At 40.4% G+C, this 19,191-nt stretch overlaps 1 protein-coding gene across 2 annotated transcripts; it reads left to right on the top strand.

Annotated features, from left to right (window-relative positions):
- Nucleotides 1-2,125: 2,125 nt before the first annotated feature.
- On the top strand, nucleotides 2,126-18,340 carry LOC308331117 (poly(rC)-binding protein 2-like). Of its 2 annotated transcripts, none has more exons than XM_080786293.1 (13): nucleotides 2,126-2,281; nucleotides 3,183-3,316; nucleotides 4,476-4,499; nucleotides 4,588-4,620; nucleotides 5,069-5,185; nucleotides 5,766-5,897; nucleotides 6,262-6,390; nucleotides 8,170-8,244; nucleotides 9,136-9,177; nucleotides 11,202-11,301; nucleotides 11,902-11,954; nucleotides 12,327-12,496; nucleotides 16,732-18,340. In XM_080786293.1, exons 2-13 carry the CDS (start codon nucleotides 3,248-3,250, stop codon nucleotides 16,766-16,768), a joined length of 981 nt encoding a protein of 326 aa, XP_080642419.1. In that variant the 5' UTR covers nucleotides 2,126-2,281; nucleotides 3,183-3,247; the 3' UTR covers nucleotides 16,769-18,340. The 2 variants fall into 2 exon arrangements, with proteins under 2 accessions (XP_080642419.1, XP_080642420.1); XM_080786294.1 differs by having other exon boundaries at nucleotides 11,229-11,301.
- Nucleotides 18,341-19,191: the final 851 nt, after the last annotated feature.

Consider the following 19,191-nt stretch of genomic DNA (forward strand, 5'->3'; position numbering starts at 1 on the left):
ATGTAGGCCTACAGTAAAGGGGGCTTTAACTTTTTACTGTGGCCTGAGTAGGGATTCACATTCCTTCACGACTGTATTTTTGTGGCATAGGAGCTAAATTAATTTAACCCCTTGTTTGAGCCAAATCTGGGTTGAACGTGATTTGTCGAGATCCCTCTGGTGATGTGATAAGTGATTGTGGACGGCGTAGACATTTAAGTAGTTTGACAGGTACATGTTTTTTTTCGTGGTGTAACCGCGTATCTTGTAGACCAGGCCCAATTGCTGTACTCTGTCATCTACTAAGCCATCCTAATATATCAAAATGAGCAGGGGAAAGGTGAGTTGTAGGAGTAAGGCCAAGCAGTTGCCTGACCAGTTTGTTTTGGGATGTCTGGCGCCTTGTTTTTAGGGCCTTTGTGGTGCTATGGTACCATGACGTACAATGGTGCATGCATGCAGGAATGAAGGAAGGAAGGTGCATGCATAGTCGAAGAAACCTTGATAGATTGATTTAATTTTTTATTTCACAGTATGCAGAATGGGTCCATTTCAAAGGAGTCAATACAAAAACTGTTACTTTGGAAGACACGATTAATGATGACATGATTAAGCATTACACAACAGGGGCCACCATTTTCAATTCATAATATAAAGGAAGGGGGGACTCAGACTTTATTTACGGGGGCCAGTTTCAAATTACACTTACTGACCAATATGACCAGTGTACTTTGTGTACTTTACAAAACTCTTTCAAATACATTAGTTGCCATTTTATCACTGGAAAGATTTGCCTCTAAGATGGAACCCAGGTAGGTAATTTCATCTTTTCTTGTAATAGCACCAGTTGAAGCTTCTATAAGCAATAATATGTCAACATTTGAATGACCTTTTCTTTATTTATTTTTTTGTATTTAAGACAGCCAGCGATGGGTAAACTGGGTTGTTTTCGACCAATGACAAAGCTATAGGAAAATCTTTGAATGCAGATTGTGGCCCGATGTGTCACAGTCTCACAGAGACTCTTTTTTTGGGAGCGTTTTACTCATTGCTGGCTGTCTGAATACCAAAACATAATAATAAAAAAATGTAAATAAAATGTTGAGAAATATTGCTTATAGCAGCTTTAATGTTAACAGCGAGCCAGGTGCAGATTCTACCGAGTTCAGAGCTGACTCAGCTGAGGCCTTTTTCAACCTGTAATTTGTCCTTGTACAAGAACAAATTGCAGTCACAGGCTGATGTCATGTCATTTACATATATCTGCTGTCGGGAAGAAACCAAAAATGTTCCAATGAAATGGAAAATATACATGTTTAAGGAAATGAAGAAAACCTTATTTAGAAAAGAAAGCAATACTGCCTCATCAAAGTTGTGGTGTGACTTTATATATTGTCAATTACTTGCATGAGAGGTGATGGAGTTATAATTGCTTTAGCAGACAGTTTGAGGGTCCAATCCAATGGAATTAAGAGGTTTTGTCCAAAGGGTTTTTTACAGACGTAAAGGGTGTTCAATAGCACTGATTTATGCAAAAGATTTGTTAGGTTTCCTCCCGACAGCAATGAATATGTTAGGAACAGTACCTCATCTACACTGATGCGAGCGAACGATGAAATCTCAATAGAATCACATGTTTGTCACTACCCTTTTGGAGGTTCAACATGACCATGCCTCAGTATTTGCCTGCGTCGTGGTCGTTCAATTCAAATAGTTAGTGGAATGGGATGTTCTGGAGCCAGATTGGAATTTGTACATTTTTGTAGAAAGCTTGGATGTGCTTTACACACCAGTATCAACATGTCAAATCAAACATTATACATTTTTATTGTAATATGGCTTTCAACTTAAGGTTGAAATTCAACAAGGCCAGAACATTTCCGATCTACAAGTTCACAACAATCACAACACATCGAATTGTCACACGTGAGTGTGCAGTACTATTTTTGTAGATCTTACTAGTTTTGAAGATTTATTTTAAACAAAGATTGACATGAAAGACACTTTATGATTTTAATTTGTTTTAATTTTAGCTTGTATATAATATTGCACTGGATAGGAGGAGCAACTGAACAGGAGCACACGAGGGGGAGGGATGATGATGGTGATGGGTGAAAGGGGAAAGTTCAGGGGTTCTAATGTTGTTGTCTTTGTGTAAAGGAGTGGAGCTGATCTCTCACATCACTCTTCCCTCTTCCCCGAGTCCTTTCTAAACTCCCCCTGGGTTTCTACCCTCCCAAACCTTTCCCCTCTCTACCCAAACCCCACCCTCCCCCCGGACACATCTCCACGCACACATCAGGTAAGATCCACGCATACTTTTAGCTGATCTTTACTGATCAAAAAGTGAAGCCGAAGATATCGCGCCCAGCAGCTAAATGGTTAGCAACCGTAGCTAACAGGCTTCATGTGAGCTCCGCTAGGCCTTCATGACGATTGACGAGCATGCCAGCAGCAGGCGTGCGCCACAATGTTTTGGTTTATTTATTGTTTACTTTATTTTGACTTTACCGGAGTTTCCCCGACCATGTTGATATAAACATGTGTTGGAAGGCCCAGGCGAAAACTGAGAGAATTATCCCAGCCATGGGGGATTGTACTGGCTAGTCATTCATAGTTAGGCTAGCCTAGGTTGCTAACTAACTAGCAACTCACATGCTCGCCCATTCATTTTTGCGCAGCCAACAAGCCTCATGCTAACCCCGGCTAGCACTAGCACTTTAACAAACGTCCTCAAATCTCAAAATGCCTCTCTAAACCCATTTCATAGTTATTATTCCAACTTGCCTCAGTATGTTATGCTGACATAACTTCGCAGCAACTTTAACTCCTGTTTATATCTTAATGTTTATCTTAATTATCTAACTATAATAACATGAACATAATTTTTCATTTTAGGGGGGATACTAATTGTAAGTGGTACAGTGGTACAATAAAGAGGCACCATATATCCCCATTTCAATTATATCCCCATTTCAATTTATCATAAATTGCTTAATTAAATGTCACGCACGTTCATGTAGTTTGTTGAGTAGTGCATTTTAGTGGTTTGAATAATGTATAGCCATATTTATTGTTTTAAATCAGCAGGCATCCTGTGTCTACTCTGTCCCATTGTGTTTTACTCTCAAGTCACCTTTTAATTTTGTCATACCATCTCCACCCTTCCTTTTCTATATTCGCTCATCAACCTCCCTCCATAGATTCATCTCAGTGACCAAAGACCCCAGTTCTGCTCAGACATCTACGCCCCCATTCAGTGACAGAAATGGACTCCGGTGTGATTGAAGGAGGACTCAATGTCACTCTTACCATCAGGCTGCTCATGCATGGCAAGGTGAGGTTGCCCATAAATCATTGGTTCCCAACCAGTGGTCCTTGAGGGGGTTCCAGCAGGTGATCCCCACCTAAATGATTGGTAACCAAATGGACCCTTATTAGATTTTTAACTCTTGAGAGTGTAAATACATTTTCCAAAATTGGACACAATTTGGAGAATGCAGATTGTTATTTTGATCAATGTTTGCCTATTATCTCTCCTATGGTACCACATCAATACAGCATGCATTTGTGGACAAAATATCCTGTTTTATTCTGCTAGATCTCAGCATATGGTGGTCCGTGGCTCAAACGCTGAATAAATAATTGACCTTGATATGAAAAGGGTTGAAAACCAATGCCATAAATGATCTTCAACTTCATATTTAGGAAATGCAATCACTGAGTGAAAGCCACTTATCAAGGGTAGAGTTTTATATGACGAATGACCATCTTGAGTTGGTGATGGCAAAGATGAACGATCCTGCATGTGGCTGGGTTGATGAGATGGTTAGACAGTGGTGTGTGTGTGTGTGTGTGTGTGTTTTATAATAGGCCTCAGATGTGCCCACTTCCATGAGCCTGATTTATACATTGTCATGGCGGTGTCATGGACCATAAATAGCCGAATGCATCGCATCCGCACTGCGTTGAGCTTATAGATCGGCTATTTTTGGTCTGTGATGCCGTTGTAAGACAGAGCATTGTATAATATTCAGACTAATATATGGTTGTAATTTACATTAGTCACAATCATTTTATTGGGTCACATACCCATTTTTGGCGGGAACCCCTTTTGGTGTTTTAAACATGTTATAATTTAGCTATTGAAAAATAGCAGATCTACAAGCTCATAGTGGCGCGCTACGAGCTTGTAGGTCTGCTATTTTTTTAAACCGTGAAAATATCTATTTCAGAAAACAGGAGGGTTTAGAAGAATTTGTTTAAATTTTGATGTCAGGCCTAAATGGGTTGACTCACCTGGCACCAATTGCATCTTTTGGTGCATACTTTCATATGTTTTTCCACGCTGATGCCTTTTTTAATATGAATTGACCACGGTTCACAACCGTGAACCCCCATCCGCCCCCCCCCATCTGACTTTTAATGAACAATGTGGAGATTTTAGTCTGTTAGACGGGTTTTAATATTCACACTTTTCCATTACTTTATTTCAGGAAGTTGGAAGCATTATCGGCAAGGTGGGTTCTTCCAAATAAGCTAAATGTAATGTCTACAATTATATTCACTGTCAATAAAGCTGAAACTGACTTTATACTCTACTTATAGAAAGGAGAATCTGTGAAGAAGATGAGAGAAGAGGTGAGACTTTATTACTACACTAGTAATATTTGAAGGCAAAAGTGGTTACATTGCATTGTAATTAGTGGGATGTTAATTGTGCTACATGGGTTATCGTAACGTCTTCCGTATGAAAAGCTTGACTGATCATATCCTTCCGGACATGTTCACCACTTTTCAACCTATCTTCATATAATTGGTTCTGATGTTCATGATAAAATTCCTCACAGATAAGATTGTGTGCACATCTCAATGCCTATTATTTAGGCTGGGTGCTGGATGTCACGCATCAAAGCAAACCTCAAAGAAGAGAAAAAAAACATCCAAGCTCCACGAGACTTACTTTATAAATTATTTTATTGCTGGCTTGCAGTTTACATTCATGAAGTATTTATGAAGTTCCCAGTGCCACCATACGCCATCAAGCGAACTGGGCCAAAATGATGATGTTTTTTTTTTCTGCTTTCAGAGTGGCGCTCGTATCAACATCTCTGAGGGAAACTGTCCTGAGAGGATCATCACCCTGGCAGGACCAACCACCGCCATCTTCAAAGCATTCTCCATGATCATTGAAAAGTTGGAAGAGGTAGGGACTACTTACTTCGCCCCATTATGGATAGATTAACCATGGCTCTAGTCTGAAATAAAGAAGGTCTCTTTATGGTTGCTTTGTATCGGACAACAAAGGCAATAAAAAGTAAGGTCACTACTCGTTTGGGAGTGGTGAACAGGTGCACTTGAGCCCACAATTACTCAGTGCACTGCTTTCTCCCAGTTCCATGCAGTCACTAACAAAATCTTCAGTCAGTGCTGAGATTCCTCAGTACTGTGAGCCATGGGTGCGATGTTTGTAATGTGTGAGTGTCCGCAACAGCAATATTTCACTGACAGTGAGCAAGTTTGACTAGTAATGACAGCCAGCCAAAAACGTTGAGAACCCCTGGCATAGACTAGTGCGGAGCCAGGAAAAAAAAATCTTGTGGTGGTTCTTTCTTTTGGCCAACCCATGTTGGCATTAATTAAATCAGCTAAAATTACCCAAAAGTTTAATTCTTTTTGGTCAGATGGTATTACAAATTAGAAAAGGGAAGGGATGAGATCATATTACACAATCCAGCCAACCGTGTAAAGTATGTACTTATCTCTGTCACCATCTTTTCCCCCAGGATATTAGCAGCTCAATGACAAACAGCACAGCTACCAGTAAGCCACCAGTGACGCTGCGCATTGTGGTTCCTGCAAGTCAGTGTGGGTCCCTAATCGGGAAAGGTGGCTGCAAAATCAAGGAAATTCGAGAGGTATACTAAATGTCTAATTAAATTGATGTAGGATGATGCCATTAACCTTACAATATGTACCATGTAAGCCTTATTTTATACTTCATCATATGGTGTCGCAAGCTGAAAATAGCCGATCTACAAGCTCACAAACGATGATACGCTGTGAGCTTGTTGATCAGCTATTTGAAAAGTTATTTTTCCTATAATTATGTGTGCAAAATAGTGATCCCAGGTTGAAAGTAGTTAAAGTGCAGGACAACGTAGAGCATGTAAAAGTATTTGATCAGAGTTTATACTGTACTGGCTGCCTATGGAATTGGGGTGCATAATTACTAGGGTCTTGTAGTGCCCTCACTCACTCGTCTCTTTTTGTGTACTAAAGTCAACAGGTGCTCAGGTACAAGTAGCAGGTGACATGCTTCCTAATTCCACGGAGCGTGCCATCACCATTGCCGGGACTCCTCAGTCCATCATAGAATGCGTGAAGCAAATCTGTGTGGTTATGCTTGAGGTACGTGGACTCCTGACTACAATACTTTCAATGGACTTGCAGTGATGTAAATAGGGCTTTAGTGTAATGGGTCCCTGGGCCCATGGGTGGTCTTTTTAGATGGGTTCCAATCCAGGGACATTTTATGAGTCCCATTTCAACGACGTTACGAGTCATGTATTGCGTTTAACTCCCATTTCATATTGTATCCTATCTGAAAGAAATATACACAGTTCCAAATCTGACAACTTGAATATTTTCAAAGTATTATGCAAACAACAGTGCACATTATAAAATGTATATACTTTGCACTGTTATATATATTTTTAGGCAGCTGGTCATTCCCTGGGGTGTTTGTGTATTCCTCTGACGACAGACTCACAGACGACACACACACACACACACACACAGTCCCCCTTCCATATAGAGAGAAATATTATTTGTCCCGACCAGCTCGTGTGGTTTAACTGGTCTATCATACTTTCTGACCCTTGGGGGGGATTGCAAATTAGGCAACGATGCATGTGCTCTTTTGCATCAATGAGTAACACTGACTGTCTTTTTAACAAGGCATTTGGCTAGTTGGACTTTTAGATCCCCAGTGTGCTGTTAACCTTTTAGCAGTATACTTGACCACGAAATGCAGGAATTGTCCTTATTCTAGTCCTTTTATATACTTAAAATATAAAGTGCGTTTTAAAATGTATTTTTTATAATTGTACAGAAGCTAAAGTCTTATTCCTCGCACTGTGTGTGTGTGTGTGTGTGTGTGTGTGTGTGTGTGTGTGTGTGTGTGTGTGTTCAGTGAAAAGATGGGAGGTCTGCTACTTGCCCGCTTCACTCCTCTATGCTTCGCTCAGCTGTAGCTGTTATACTCAAACAAGTGACCCTAAAGAATTTGGTCAAAATGGCAGCGCCCATGTATTTTATCATTTCGAATTGATCGTGTTTCTAAGACTATTTCTACATGGATTTTATTGTTTTTAATGTAGGATGAAGTCTGATGCGGACATGCAAAATGATTGTGTCCATGGATTTCTTTTTCCGGCGATTGTTTTTAACATTCTGTTACAGTACAGTATTGCATCTAGGGATGCAATTCGCGTATTTGCAACACTGGACTTGGGCTGTTTGGGTGGTGCAGAGGTACATGTCCTGCCCTCCATAATGGAGACTAGGGGCCCTATCTTATGTGCCACCTTACCCCCTTATCTCTAAACTTAGTAGCCAAATTTTACCATTTTGAAATAGTTCAACTAGCCGATCTATATCGACACGTTGTGAGCTTGTATATCAGCTATTTGAAATGTTAAAAAAAATGGCAAAGAAGTTTATGGATAAGGGGTAAGGCGGCATGCAAGATCGGGCTCTAGGGGTTCGAATACTTTGCAGTGCCTCGGGCTTGGCCGGGCATCCATACGAACACATTTGGTCAACGGTGCCTGTCAGCAGGGTGTTGAGCTGTGAGGAATAGGATGTTCTACAATCTACATCACTAAAGTTTCTGAAAATATCGGGAATCAACATTTTACTAAATTGAGGAGATCAAAGGGGAAACGATGTTACTATGTCCTACTCACTAGTTATATCAAGTTATTTCCACTAAGCTTCAAGCATTGCATAACATTAGTTAAATAAATGCCATGTTGAATGCTTTTCCTCGAAGTAACATTTGTGAATGTGAATTTGATGCCTAAAAGGTAGAACCGTCACCTTACTAGTATCGCAGACGGCACTTTGAGGAGACATCTGTTCGTTGTAATGTGACCATGTGCCCATCTGTTCTCCTCTGCCGTGCAGTCGCCCCCTAAGGGGGTCACCATCCCCTACCGACCCAAACCTTCAGGATCTCCTGTCATCTTCGCAGGCGGACAGGTACTTAAACAGCAGTGTGGTGGGCCAAGAGACCTTTGAGAATACTCATGCGTCTGCACAGTAAAATCTTCAGTGTTGATTTATCCCTGAGTGTGTACAAATGACAATTCAGGGGACCCTTATGGGTCTGTTTATTTAACCCATTCTGACCTGAGATCAGATTCAAAAAATGTGTTTGATTTGATTTATTTTTTCAAAGATAGCAGACCTACAAGCTCGTAGCTATGAGCTTGTAGATCTGCTCTTTTTAAATAGCTAATGCATAGCATAACATAAACACCAAAAGGGGTTCCCGCCCAAAATGGGTTAACACTATCAACATGAAAGCATAATACATGTATGAGGGCTGTTTCAGCATGGACTGAACACTTGGATAAGAAACATGTCTGTATTGTCCTTGAATTTGACTGCAAAAGACCTTAATTGTCAGGTGTTGGCTGGGAGCATTCATTTTAGATGCTCCCAGTGCAACTTGTGTAAAAAGAGAACGGTAGATGTAATGGTTCTGTGCAGCAGAGCGCTGTTTTATCTTTGTGTGCATCTCCAGATTTTAGTTATATGTTTCAAGTATTAAGTTCAGAATCTAGGCGACCGACTTCCCAACGTCCATTATTCCCCCAAACTGACATTCCAAAGAGTTGTTTTCTAGTACTGTTTATGATAACACAACTCTGTTATCTTACTAAATCTCCTTTCATTCTACTGGTTTTCCTTGATTTAACGTTGACTTATTTTCTAATAATATGGAGACTTTGGACAAAACCATATTATTCAATGGGTGTTCTGCATTCTCTCACACAAGTTTGGATGGGACGTAAAGCAAAATGTTTCCCTGTAAAACGTCAAGTGACATGAGGTCTATGAACGTTTTTTTTCTTCCATTTGTTTCAGGCGTATGCCGTACAAGGACAGCACGCGATTCCACAGCCAGATGTAAGTGTGGTAGACTTCTCTACATGGGTCTTCCATTTTCAAATGCGTGTGCGAACATACGGTACTCGCGAATGTTTTCTGGCCTTTTCACGTACAGAATATAAACGGGTTTGCCATTCCTTATTGTGTCAAATGAATTAATTTAGGCACCGGTAGATTCCACTCAAGTTGAGGAAGTCTCTAAACAAAGTAGTAGGATGAACCAAAGCTCAATTGCGAGTGTCATGACAAATGGTTTGAATACTGATTTTCTTTTATCATGTGTAGCTTGATTAGGGGACAAAACTAACGAATATACAATGTGGAAAACCTGAGAGGGTCTGAAGACTTGGATGTATCCCTTGTAAATATTTGAACCCTTATGCATCTATAGTGGTACTTATTTTATATTTCCTATGTTCTGGCCAAAAATGTAATGGCTCAAAACTATTTAGTTCCTTGCTTGTTAGACGATTGGAGAATGCATTGGTATTTGATTGTCCAGACTCCACCCTTACACATAACAATCTGTTTCTGTTGCTTAGCCTTTCTCTCCTTTTTTTGTGGGGAGGGGTTCTGTTTGTGTGTCATTAAATATAGAGCGTCGCAGTCCCGCCCCCTTTAACGACGACAGGCCCGGAAAATAATTTCCCATGCATTTTTTCCCATAGACGTTTCAAAAAGTATTTATTTAAAGATCTGTAAGCCTTGGACAAAGTCAAACAAACCATGACAAACGCAATATTTTGGGCGGAACAAATGATTACAAAGAAGAAAAACAACTTCTTTCTAATTATTTGTTCGGCCCCAAAAATTGTGTTTGTCACGATCCGAGTTGGCTTTGTCTGAGGTTTACAGGTCTTTAAATAAATATTTAGTTTGTTGTTCTGAAAGGGGGTGGGACTGCGACACTCTATAGTGCATCTATAAACGCAGCTTTCTGCTTTGCTCTGGTAACTCTTCAGTATTATGATGTTCCCTGTTCTCACCTAATCCTTTTCTCTTTAAATGAGCATTAGAATTTCCTCCATCGGCATTGGAAGTGATAATAGGTGATTAATAGGTTTTTGCACTAGTTACCATTTTCTGTAATAGCATTATCTATAGTCAGTTCTGTGAAAGTAGTCCACTACAGAGGACCCCCCCCCCCTTTTTTGATTTGACAGATTGGCAGTCAAATCAGTCTGACTGCATAACATAAAGATGTTATTCAGTAGAGGATTATTCCATTTGGCCTGTGGGGGTGCTTAATGTCTGATTTAACATTAACTTTCTTGGTTTCTCCCAATAAATCATGATATTTTTTGAGCTTTCCGGGTTTGTCTAACCACAAACATTGGCTTCTAATTGGCTGATCACCCCATAGCAATGATTTGATTTGCTGAGCAAAGTACAGCAAAATTAAAAATAAGAAACATTGACTAATCAACCAAGAGATGGGTATAGTCAACTAAGACTCCCTCTGTCGAGTATTCGACTAATCGAGGTCAGGCCTAATATTGCGACCCAAAATGTTGCTCTATGGCCCATAAGCAGTGGGTGATTTGTTCATGTATCTAGAGGGGTGGTGTTTTCTCTTGTTTTGATGAAATACCCTCCCATCCCCTCCTCAAAACACCCCCTGCTTATGCTTTGTTGACTGCAATAGAGTGATGTTAAAGTGAGACTGACCATTTCAGTTATGTTGTGGACCTTGTATTGATGTTGGGTAGGAGGTCCTCTGCATACCAATCTACGTTGTGCTTTGTGGCTCCGGCCCGAGCCAGAAGACTTCAAGACGGCCTAACGAATGGAAGCAACCTGCACATTCGAGGAATACCTTTCTAGTGGTACCCAACATGGAGAACACGGCAATGTTGCACCTTTCAGATAGGATTGAGAGCACAGAACGTCAAAATCATTTGTGTGATCTGTTTGAAAATCCGTGTCGCGTCTTATACATGGATCTGTACTCACTACAGTTCTTGTTCCCATCTTTCCTCTTCCTTTGTTTTTTCCTCCATTTCTCCTCCTCCCCCGCCCCACCCCCCCTCTCGCTCTCACAGTCTTCCTCTGCTGCTATCTCTCCACAGCTTACCAAGCTCCACCAGCTGGCTATGCAGCAGAGCCCCTTCCCCATTGCAGCCAGCAACCAGGGATTCACTGGTACGCACCAGAGTGGCTGGGCTGCTTAAGCCTAATTGTACTTTGTCGTACACTGAAAGTAGCCAATCTACAAGCTCACACCACATCACATTTGGATTGCAACAGAAGCTTGTAGATCAGCATTATTGTGACATCAATCAAATCAATCATATCCCATACCAATGAATGGGATACTTTAAAATAGTCTCTCATCCTTGAAGACTGATTACATATTATTTAGCCATGTCCTTGCCACCCCTATTTATAGTTTTACAGAATTGAGTGATGCATAAGACTATAATACTGAATCGATAAGATGTCTTTGATGGGTCTGGGTTATTGAGGGCTCATATGTCCTTTTTTTAGTGTTTGTGAGACAAAAGTGAGGATACAAATTGTCATTGGCCAGAATTATATGATGTATGATAAGAGAGCCCCTCACTTCACACGGGTGTGATTATTTTTGAGGCTATGCCCAGCTTTACGGGTTTGTATAAACACAAACATTGAAGACAAAAGTGAGGACGCAAATTGTGATTGGCCAAAATGAGATGATGTATGATGATAAGAGCACACTTCACATTTTTATTTTAAAAGAAAATGGTGTACATTTCTTATCAGGTATGGAAGCCAATGCCCAAACCAGTTCCCATGAGATGACCATTCCAAATGATGTAAGTATTTGCAAAAGTATGGGGGGGAATGGTAGGGTGAAGTTTAATGGCAATACATATTTATATTGGTGGTCAAGCTGAACGTGGCACAAATACATTACAGATTTTGAACCTAAATCCCATTGTTCCCATTGAGGTGATCATATGTCTGTGTATTTACAGCAAAATACAGAAGTTTGTGAATGTGACGTCATAGGCCAAATCATATAGATCAGATCACAAATATCATAGATTGTACTGTACATATATCTGTTATAGGGTTCAGTTGAGCAAACGACTTCCAAGTTCGCAGATATATTCATGAGGTTAATTCATTATTAACATGATGGCTATGTAAATCAGTGCCTTACAATGCTCCTCCCTCCGCTCTAGCTGATTGGCTGCATCATCGGCCGTCAGGGGGCCAAGATCAATGAGATCAGGCAGATGTCGGGCGCCCAGATCAAGATCGCCAATCCGGTGGACGGATCTGCAGACCGCCAGGTCACCATCACTGGCTCTCCTGCCAGCATCAGCCTGGCCGAGTACCTCATCAATGCCAGGTGAGATGTTTGGGAGAGAATTGTCTTACTTACCCAAGGTGCTTTTTGTTCATTTTCAGACTTCACTAGCCCAAACCCACACTTTTCTTTTGGTATTTATTTATTCCCCAAATGTGGCCATTTTCATTTTGCTGGCCTGGGACATGTGTTGCTCTGCTTGGCTGTCACTTCTTCCCCCCTCATCTCTGCCAGACTCTCTACCTCAGCAGACATGCCTTCCTGAGTTTAGAGAAATACAATAAAACAGCTACCTAATTGGTTAACTTAAGACATTTTCATGTCAGGGACACCCAAACTAATATGTACTCATCTGCGGACCCCCATTTGAAAATACTTTGTGCCAAGGAGAGAGGGAGATATATATATATATATTATTATTTATTATTTATTTTTTTATTATTATTTTAAGACCAGATCGAGAAGCTCACAACGCTGTTAGCTATTTTCAAAAAGTTGAAATTATTAGGTTGGCTGAAATGATTTTGACGCCATTAAGTAATTTAGCCAGGGACCCCCTGGAACCACCTCAAGGACCCGGAGTCGGTCCCTGTGGGAGAGTACTGTGGGAGACGGCAGCACGCCTGGAGAATGGACACACATAGCGGCGAGAGTGGCTCTGGTCCACAGCCCTGATGCTAATTCTACCCTAGCATTAGGGCTATGGATCAGAGCTAATCGGCGAGTGGGACTGCTGCTGCAGTCTGCAGAACATGAAGCTTTAATATCAATACCGTGTCCCGACCTGCTGTCCCTTATCGTTAAGTTGGGTAGTGTACACTACTGTTTCTTTTGCATCGAGGAGCCAATAGCCATGTGTGTCTGACTCTGTACGTCGTCTCGGCTAAAAACAAAGGGAAAGCCTGTCTTATGTTTCGCCGTACGACCTGTTGCATCAGCGTGCTAAAAATAGCTGATCTGCAAGCTCACGATGTGTTGCCTCAGCAACACGCTGTGAGCTAGTAGATCGGCTATTTTCAGCACGCGTAAAAATGGAGGATGAGACGTTCAGAAACTTTTGCCTTGACAGTACAAGCAAGCATCAGCTGTCACAAGTTGAAAAGACAAATATGACAAATATGCCTTAAAACACTATACTTGCCCTCAATAACTAAAAATAAAAACACCTTCAATATTTGTATTTCTTTCATAAAATAAGGTTGGGTAGTGTACACTGTTTCTTTCACTCAATAGGAACTGCTCCTGTCGCAAGTTGAGGATGTCATATGACATAATGTCCAGTCCATGTGTGGTCCAGCCCCAGGGACTGCATGGCATGCACATGCTAATAAAAAGTATTTAAATATTGCTTTGATGCTCATATTATTCTTAGGAAATATTAAGTTGTTTTTATTAGCATATGCATTCCATAGGGCTGGACCACACATGGACATATATCAACCTGCGATGGGAGAAGTCCCTATTGATTGAAAGATTATCTATTTATGAGTCCCTATTGATTGAAAGATTATCTATTTATGAAAGAAATAAAATATTTATGTTTTTATTAAGTTTTATTCATAGAGGGCAAGTGTAATGTTTTAATGCATATGTGTCTTGTAGCCAGTGATCCTTAAGTTTTGGACTTTATTCCAATAGGAAAATTCACATTTGTTTGCATTTAAAAAATATATATATATATTTTGAGATAATGTATTTATTTTACTCAAAAATAATCTAAACCGAAATTGAGGTTTCAGAGAAAATAATCTGTTATTTTCTTTTGCAAAATCGTGCAGGCCTACACTGGTGTAAACGTTATGAACCTACGTTAAGTTTACCCATCAAAATGTCTCCTATAAAAATGGTCCATTTACTCCTGCCAATTGACTATGGCTGCCATTTTGGTTTTACTTCATACAGCTATGCTTAGTTATCCTTTCCATGTTATGTCAGACATATTACCTTTCTTTGTTGCTCATCATATTTATTGTTTAGGTAGGTGTCTTTGTTGCCCAGTGCCTGCATGCTGTTGTGGACAGCAACCTTTTGCATTCTGTGTTAACCACTTAAACCCTATATTAGGCAGGTATAGTTATACTTCCATTTGCAAAAATAGACTATCTGAGAATAAGGATAGACGCTAGGGTTCATGTGGCTAAAACACTGGAAGAATGTGGACCATTGGCCTATCAATGAGGTCTCAATATGGTCCGTTTGGACTGTACCATACCCCAAATCCTAACTCCTAATCCGACACCTACTCTAAACCCTTTGAACTGTGCCTAACCTTAATCTAGAACTGCATATTGAGTTGACATGGTCCCCTTTCCATCTGCAAATGGTCTGCCTTCCTTTGGCATCAACATGATACACAAAAGGATGCCTTGCCTTGTGTGTCAGCAATGCTCAGCATGTGAATGCTAAAGATACCTTCCCAATCGCAAGTGGCAAAATTTGATCCATAGAGATGAGAACAAGTCGCCTCTTGACACGTGTTCACACACACAAACACACACACACACACACACACACACACACGCGCTGATCCATCGCTATTGTTTGTTTATTTGGGGCCGTTTTAACTGCCTTGCTCCCAGTTGTAAGTCTTAACTCCTACTAGCCTCCTTATTTTGTGTTCTAATCACATCCTTGAGTGGTTGCGTATTCCTCCTCACCCTCCCCCCGTCTCCCTCCCCCACTCACCAGCCTACCCTGGCCTGTAACCCATCCCGACTGTGTGTCCCTCTCTCCTTGTCTCTCTCTCTCTTTCTACAGTGTAGAGTCCTCTAAACCTCCTCCCTCCTCCTCCTTGAACCCCGAACAGACCAGCCTGTGCCCTCTCTCCACCACCACTACTACCACTACTACTAGCACCACCTCCTCCTCCTCCGCCGCTACACCTTCCTCCTCTTCCTCCTCTTCCTCCTGTGTGGTGCCTCCCTCAGCCTCCATCCCTCTGTCCTTGTTGGCTCCAGGGCCGCCTCCTCCACCTCCTCCCTCCTCCTCCTCTAACTCTTCCTCCACTGACTCCCCGCTCCCCGGCTCCTCTCCCGCCTGTGTCTCCAGTCTGCTCAGTCTCAAGCCCCTCCCCCTCCTGGCCCTCCATGTTGTCGGCACCGGGGCCAGTAACCCTGCCCACTCCCTGGCCCCCGAGCCAAAAATAGTCCCCGAGTTGACGTCCAAGTCTAAAAGACGAAGGCTCTCCCCTTACTAATGTTGGGAAATGTAAAGTCATATACTAAAAGTACTGACAATAGCCCCTTGTTGTCTTGTACCTGCACTTGCTTTTGTATCTGGCTGTGCCATGCTTCATTTATTGCGCGTACACACACACACACACATGGTTGCATCACCACCAGAAATACATGGCTGCTGCCATATTTATTGGGGTAAATAACCTGTCGCTTGGTTTGTCCCGTCTCTTCCTAAAGGACTGCATTATGAGTTAATTGTGTTTTTAAGGGACTACTAATACTTCAATAAGCATGGACACAGGTATAATTTATTTGACTACATTGACTAGTAATTACTATAGCTCTCGTTCTTTGTGTACGTTCGGCTCAGGTAGCGCCTCTCACTTTAAGATGTCAAGCTGTATTCAGTTCATGGAATTGGGATTACACACCTCGCCTCGATAACCAATTTCCTTGTGAATATTGTCAGCTGTTAAAATAATCAGACCTCGGTCTGTTTACACACACGCACACACACACACGTACAGTATATACACAGAAGTTTTGCCCAAGAGAGGATGACTGCATCAGTATTCTGCCCAGTGCCCTCAGGTTTATACCAAATTACCCTTAGATGTTATACCTGCAAAAAGAAAATAAATATATAATTAAATATCGGGACCCCAAAAACAGACCTCTGTTATGCCTGGCTCTTATTTGCGCACGGTGTCCTGCCCCAAAAATAGCTGATCTACATGCTCATAGATCGTCTGTTTTTGGTGTGTGTCACCCGTACACAACTATGTTTAACTCAGGCTTTCATCGTCTCAATCACAAAGTACTCTAAACACCAGGCACTCTTTTAGTTGAGCTGGCACTGTTCCCCACCACCCCTACTAAACCCAAGGTATCAATTTGAGGGCTGCACAACTCTTTAAGTCGACTAAAAGGTTCTCATTGAAAGCAGGGAAACATGTTACTTTCTCTTTATCTGTGAAATGAAATTATTGCTTTCTCTTTATCTGTGAAATGAAATTATTCTAATGTAAAGTTAAAGGGGATAATATTGTCTGATTGCATGGCTTATTCTTTTCCCTGGTTTCTCGATGTGTCTCTCTCCAGGCTTTCCTCTGAGGCGACAGGACTGACGGCCAACTGATAAGACACTGCATCTGCACTAAAGCCTAGTTTATACTTTGTTGTGCGATAGTGTAGTTTGCTGAAAATAACAGATTTTTGGGGATACACTGTCTTACCACAAAGTAAAAATTAGCTCACTTTTTATACCATCGGCTCCCATAAACGGTCAATGCAACTATCCAACATAAGTTTATATAGAAGTGTATATATCTTTATATATATATATATATATATATAAATATATATACACACGACACCGCCTCTTCCTCAGTTGAAACCATGTCAACTGCCAATGATTTGATCTGCTGCATTTATTTATTTTTATTTGGGGTTTTTTTATTTCTAGTTTAAAAAAGAAAGACAACCATTTGGTTTTTAATTCCCTTGAGTCAAGTTGAAAGTTTTTAATCATTTGTTCTTTTCTTTTTGTCGTTGGATGGAACTCTCTTCACTCTGTCTTTCTTTGCTATTATGATGAATAGAGGTGGAAAACTTTAAATAGGCATAAATTATAGGTTCAGTTCTGTACAGTCAGCTTTTTTTTCTTTAAAAAGGAAAAGACAAAAAAATGTAAAATTAAAAAAGTATCAAAAATAAGAATTGACTGCTTTATTGTTATTTAGTCCCCCCATCCCTCTACGTCGTTGTCCCCCCCCCCCCCCCCTCTAATTTATCCCTTCAATAATGAGTCACGCAGACCTTTATTCCACAAACCCCTCCTGTCCAATCACCCCTTCATTTCAGTCAGGTGAGTATCTCACTGATCTTGACATAATTATGATAACGAATGGATCCAACACATATGGAATTCCTTATAAATAATTTAAATGGGGGTACTCCACAGTAAAACTATTAAATCCATAGTATTCATGTAACTAGTTGGAACCAAATGTATCTTTGTGTACAGATGGAACAAATTGTTGCAGTTGTACACACACTACAGTTAAATTAACCACTTGAACCATCTTCTGGGTAGAGCACTCACCAACATCTACAATGAGATTGGCTATTAACTAACAAACTAACAAGTATAGTGTAACTCAGGTCTGTTTTACTAAGTCTAGAGGGTTTAAGTGGTTAAAGGATTTATAACAAATTCCCACTCCATCACTTTGTCATTCCTTATTTTCCACCATCTATTTTTGCCCTGTGATCATTTGTTGACATTTGCAGGGATGGGGGGGATTTGGGGGTTGGTTTTGGCTGAGAAAGCAGAGAGTACTCTGCACCTTTTGTAAAGACTGATATATATACTACTTTAAAAAAAGAAGAAAAAAAAAACAAAATATTGTTTTAAATGGAGGAAATATTTTTTTTTACTACCAAAGGGGAACAACTCCTGAACATCGACTGGTCTGTATAAATGTGTTGATGCTGAGAACTGAATAATTAAGCTCTGAAAGCTAGACAAAGAGAGGGTCATGACTTAAACACTATAGTTTCCTGCTCTTTGCTTTGCTCAAGTCAAGATTTTATTTTTTATTATTTGCAGGAAAACAAAATGCACGTTTTTGAGACTGTAGACCTGGGTGCCACAACATTGTTAAAATCAAAAAATACAGAAATAAAGATGTGAAATACTAAACTACAATTCGTCTGAGAATTCTCTTTTAAGTTGCCAACGAATAAACTGAAAAGCACATTTCTGGATTTTGAAAGATTTTATTTGTTTCATTTTGTTTTAAATTTTCTTAAATATATATATTGTACACAGTTACAATACATAATGCCATATACTGTATATATAAAAAAAAGAATTGTTCAGTTTAAAGGAGGGGTCTCTTAAATCGGCTTAATGGGTAACATACAAGTACCTCCACAGTTTAGACACTAGAGGGCAGTAGTCTTGCTTTTTGGCAACATTTCATAATCTTTCAATTGGGGCTGTGACAAATGCAGACAGCAGGCCTGAATGCTGTTTGAAATTTAAAAATCATCTGAAAATGAACACCAAAGCATTATAAAATACAGAAGCTGCCATTTTTAGCTTATTAAGTTTGACCTGCTGAGTCATTCTATAGAACTCTATAGTTGAGCCTTCTGCGACAAGGAAACCTGTCAAGGGACGTGGACACAATGCAGTATAAGCCCTTAAGAATCAGTTCAAAAGTCACGTGTAATAATGGTAAAAGGACATGAACACCAAAACCTTTCCATCATATTTTGTTGTAAGTGTTCTTCCAATACTTTCCCATTGGATAATTGAACGAGGCCATCATTATACTGTGTTAAGGGTTCGATTTGCTTGGGGTGGTGTGTAAAAACCATGCCTCTGATTTTGATATTTCCCCTCTGCGCATAATTCGGCAGAGATAGGTCTTCTGGTCAGATTGAATTGAATTCATGCATTTCCTTGGGAAATGTAGACTGATATGTTTGTTTGATAATATAAGTAATGGAATTCATTCAATTATTCAACCACGTTAACCCTAGGATCTATTG

Source organism: Protomyctophum bolini, assembly GCF_963924005.1.
Source record: "Protomyctophum bolini genome assembly, chromosome: 2".
Classification (NCBI taxonomy): domain Eukaryota; kingdom Metazoa; phylum Chordata; class Actinopteri; order Myctophiformes; family Myctophidae; genus Protomyctophum; species Protomyctophum bolini.